This window comes from Lactuca virosa, chromosome 6 (assembly GCF_052849685.1).
Source record: "Lactuca virosa cultivar CGN04683 chromosome 6, Lactuca_virosa_CGN04683_v6, whole genome shotgun sequence".
NCBI classification, from domain to species: Eukaryota; Viridiplantae; Streptophyta; class Magnoliopsida; order Asterales; family Asteraceae; genus Lactuca; species Lactuca virosa.
This window is the reverse complement of record NC_136431.1, coordinates 40,199,096-40,204,260: the sequence shown is the minus strand read 5'-3', so window position 1 is coordinate 40,204,260 and position 5,165 is coordinate 40,199,096. Positions and strand designations below refer to the sequence as shown.

The 5,165-nt window shown below is 34.9% G+C and overlaps 1 protein-coding gene across 1 annotated transcript; it reads right to left on the bottom strand.

The window, feature by feature from the left end:
- Positions 1-2,339: 2,339 nt before the first annotated feature.
- LOC145118618 (uncharacterized) lies at positions 2,340-3,456 on the bottom strand. Its single transcript, XM_079054314.1, has 2 exons — positions 3,151-3,456; positions 2,340-3,061 (listed from the first exon to the last, which is right to left on the bottom strand). Exons 1-2 carry the CDS (start codon positions 3,454-3,456, stop codon positions 2,399-2,401), a joined length of 969 nt encoding a protein of 322 aa, XP_078910440.1. The 3' UTR covers positions 2,340-2,398.
- Positions 3,457-5,165: the final 1,709 nt, after the last annotated feature.

The window sequence follows — 5,165 nt, the reverse complement described above, 5'->3', positions numbered from 1 at the left end:
GGTGGAAACGAATCTGGTGGAGCGTCGGTGATTAATGTTAGTTGCAACATGAAATTACATCATGCCATGTGGCCCTATCACTTCCCATCAAAGTCATCTATCATAATCTAACGGTCGACAAAATCTTATGAGAATGAGCATTATTCTTTTTCACGGTTAATTTTAGGACCACTTTTTCTAGAAGACATGTTTCGAAGACAAATGGTAAAAAAAAAATTTTAAAAAAAAGGAAAAAAAAAATCATATTTTCATCTACTATCTCACAAACTTTCTAGGTTCTTTATTTTCACACATCTTAACCCTTTACTTCAACATCTCATAACATATGGTTTATCTCAAACCATTTCATATTCTGGGCAAAAAGTGCATAGACCTTTAGGTGTTGTTTGTTTTTCCGAAGTGAAACTGTCTGAAGTCTGCGGACCACCTCTGCAGCCCTCTTCAGCAGAAGAGGTGGACGAGTGCTGCAGACTGTAATGAGAAGCATGTTTGTTTTTTTAACATCTGCAGACTGCTGCAGATATTAAAAAATTTAAAATAAAGTAATTTAATAAACTGAAGATAGTTTTTTAATACCAAAAATTTAATAATAGTAGTATTAAAACATTGAAATAAAATTCAAACAACCAAATTAGTCTTATAATAACATTTTTAAAGTCTGCGGACCACCTCTGCAGCCCTCTTCAGCAGAAGAGGTGGACGAGTGCTGCAGACTGTAATGAGAAGCATGTTTGTTTTTTTAACATCTGCAGACTGCTGCAGATATTAAAAAATTTAAAATAAAGTAATTTAATAAACTGAAGATAGTTTTTTAATACCAAAAATTTAATAATAGTAGTATTAAAACATTGAAATAAAATTCAAACAACCAAATTAGTCTTATAATAACATTTTTAAATAAATTTCATAGAACCAAACTTTAATAATTTTCATTCCATATTTTCTATCAATTGTTCGGCAATTTCATCCCGTAACTGGGTCATATATTCACGGTCCGCTGCAGTACCATGTGTTGGAATTTCATCTTCATCATTATCAACGACTGCATTGTTATTCCGAACCGAGACATTTGGTTCATTATATCGTGCAAAAAACTCATCATGTAGTCTCTCTCTTCTTATAAAATTATGAAGCGCAAAACATGCTAGGGTAATGTTTCGTTGTGTAACCAACGAGAATGGTGTCATCCTCTTCAATATAGGGAATCGTGCTTTCAAGACACCAAAAGCCCGCTCAATGACATTCCGAAGTTTTGTGTGTGCATGGTTAAATTTTTCTTTATTCGTTAATGCACGTCTTCGACGGAAATCTCCAAGCCAATACCTCACATTACGGTACGGTGCCATAAAACCTCGAATGTTTGCATAGGCGGCATCACAAAGATAATATTTATCTGTAAAAAAACAAAAAAAAGTCATTTATTTTTCAAGCTAAGATAAAACTATTTAAATAACCATAAATTTACCTGGTGGTGGAAGCGGGAATGGTGCATGTGGATTTGCTAATGCTTTTGATAAAATTCTAGAATCGTGTGCTATCCCTTCCTAACCGGCCACAAAAAACGTAAACATCATGTTGAAGTCAAATATTGCCAATACGTTTTGGTAACAATCGCCTTTTCCCCTACTTCTATATAAATCCCGTTTGTTTGCAGGGACAACAGCATGTATCAAAGTGTCATCAAGTGCACCAACTGCTCCCTTGAACACCCGTCATAGCCTCCTATTATGTCCCGGAATGTTTGGATTCGGATTAAAAGAAGTTGGCACTATAATGTCATGTGCGAAAAACAACATTTTGTCCAACACTTCATGAAAAAACTTATGAATTGTTTGCTTTGAGTGTTGAAATCTCCGCTTGATAATCACATAACGTTGGTTATGACCGATCATCATAAAAAACATAGCCATCTTCTCCTCAACCGACACATGTTTGCTATCCTTTAACGCGTAGTTCACTCTAAAATTAGCACATAGCCGAACCAATGATTCACGGGACATGCGTAGCACTTCAAGACATTGTAGAGGATTACGGTGAAGTAACTCTAACGTAAATTCATGTCCCGTCATTTCCGAATCGTTGTCCCGCACTCGTTTGACACCCCTCTTCCAAAAGTAGCGGACGTACAAGTACATAAGAATTATGAGTAGTATCTTTTTGTCGTGATCCATTACAAACCTATTAATCAACAAAACATAACATAACATAAGATAAAAACATAACATAAATCTCAAGTACAAAAAAACATAAAATAAATTTCAAGTAGCAAATAACCAAAAAACATAACCATATAGTTCCAAAAACTAAAAATAACATTCGAAGTAGCAAATAACCAAAAAACATAACCATATAGTTCCAAAACATGCAATTAAAACCTAAACAACTCAAACATATAAAGTTAACGAACAATCTTTCCATCCTTTAAAACTCCCAAACTTGTAGCTGTCATCTCGATCCATCCTCTTAATATTCGTGGATCATTAGGCAAATTTACCCACATCTCTCTCATATTCATGTTCCCTCCAAAAATGTGATACGCAGCAAATTGTAGAGGGTCTATTGGGTCTAACTCGAGCAACTCAGGCTTCTCTAAACATTGGGGAATTGTTGGCCCTTGAGCCAAATGGCGTAGAGCTTTTTGCATCTCCAGTGCTAAATCATCAGCAGTAATAGAAGCTTTAGGCGAGGCAGAAGAAGGTGGATCAGGTGAGGCACTAGGAGCTCGAGGTCTAGGAGTTGAGGGTTTAGCCCTTTTGTTGGGGTTACCAGAAGGTGAAGCAGCAGAAGGTGAATTAGCAGAAGGTGAAGCAGTAGAAGGTGGAGGCTGAGTAAAATGCTCACTAGTATGATTGGAAAAGAAATCATCCTCATCTATGTTAATGGAAGGGGCGTCCATAAGATGTAGTGGTACGACATGGAAAGAAGATGATCCATGTCCCGATGGTGTTTGGGATGTGGCATAGCTGAGATTACCAGATGCACTGTTTCCATCAAAGAGTTCTGCACAAAGCTCTGGAAACAATAATGGGATGGTTTTCAAAGAAGCGGCTTTCGGATGTCCCTAAACGTAATCAATGTAACAAAAGTAATATAAGAATAAATGGCAACTATATAAACAAAATACATATAAATATGTGTGTGTATATATACCTTTTTAAAGTCCTCCCACTCCTCATTTGTTAAGTTAAAAGTATTTGTTTGTGGATTGTAAAGGTTTCCAGTTTTGTTTTTTAAGTATAACCATCCTGTGTATTTGGCTTTAAGGTTATCATAGGCGTTTTTTAATTGTCGTTGATTCAAATCCACGCCATACTTTTCCTTAATGGTTGTTCCTAACTTGTGCCATGATTGTTTGTGCAAACTCAAACCTTTTCTACCCACGGTTTGTACTTCTTCAATACAAGTGAGCAATAAGCATTTTGTTTGCTCATTGGTCCATGTATGTTTATCTCCCATTGCTAATAACAAAAAAATATAGAATACATACTTTAACAACAAAGATTAATCATATTTCAACATAATCAACAAATACGTTTAGCATATTCAACAATTTAAGCACAAACTTGCAAATAAGCATAAACTTGATCTCCATTCAAGAAATACAAGTGATAACAATTCAACAAATAAGTTAAAAAAAAACCATTTGAGTTAATGATTTCAGCATATAAACTAGCATATGAGTTTATGATTTCAGCATATAAGTATATGATTTCAGCAAGGATTATGATTTTACCCAACATTCATAACAATTCAACACAAAAATTCATGAACCTAAACATAAATCATGGCTCTAATTAAAGAACAAAACACAAACTCCTAGAATTATAACAAAGCACTAAAGCTGAATTTTAACTCAATTTATGGCTCTAATATCTCTAACTGCTAGAATTATAACAAAACACAAACTTCTCTCTTATAGATCATGGTGGATCTGTTGAAAAACAGCCAATTATGCCCTTATGAAACCATTAAAATCATGAGATTATCATCTTTTTCTTCAATCTTATTTCACAGTTTCAAAGTTTCAGAAAAATGAATAATTCAAAGTTTCAAAGTTATTTCACAGTTTCAAAGCTTATTTCACAGCTTCTCTCTTCAATCTTATTTCACAGCTTCAATTTTATTTCACAGTTTCAAAGCTTATTTCACAACTTCTTCATATTTAGGTACTCAATTAAGAAATCAGGAAAAAAAAACTAACCTGTTGATGTGATGTTGAAGACGATGGCAGATGGAGGATGGGGTAGCGAAATCGGCGACCAGTAGCAGCAGCGAGCGGCGACTGGCAGCGGTGAGCGGCGTTGGGATTTCTTCCGGTCTTCAACAGCGTCGACACCAAGAGAGAACGAAGGGAGAACAAAGGAGGACGTTGCGGCTATGCTTTTGTCCGTGTCTTTTTTTTTGTTATTAGGTTTAGAAGTGGTGAGAAGAGGCAAGCCCAATGTTGTGTGGGGAAGAGGACGGGAAGAGGTTTTTGAGCCCGAAGCCTTCTAAAAATCAAACTGATGCGAACTTAAAAGTGTTGCGCGTGTGCTGCGTCGCGCAGCACTAAGAGGTTAGAAGAGGATTTAAAAAAAACAAACACAACCTTAGTGCTCGACACTAATAACGGTCCTAAACCCTCTGGTTCTCTTCTCCAATAGTTTAAATTTAGTGTAGACATATCAAACACAATTTAAGCTATGATTCTGATACCAATTATGACGACACAGATTTTCTATACAGACATCCACAAAGATATATATCAGAGTTTTATAACAATTTTGGAATTCTATAAAATTAAAACATTTTACATCCCAGGTTTAATCACAGTTTACAATAAAATCTAATCTATTAAATAAGCAACAAGGAAAACTACAAATAATTAAATAAATAATTATTATTCTACACTAAGTCCTTGTGTGCATGTCTTCTTACATGCCCCTATGCTATCTGAACTTACAAAACATTGAAAACATCTACTATATCAGACCATAGGTGTGAGTTATATTTTATTATGTTTTCATGCATATCTACTCTTCATCTAACTATTTTCTATCTTTCCATACTCTATCGTTTCTTCTATTTTCTTTGTAATACTATGCAATCTATCTCTCCTTCTTTATCTTTCTCTTATCGTGACATACTTTACATTTTGTCCTTTTTTTCATACTCTACTCTATTCT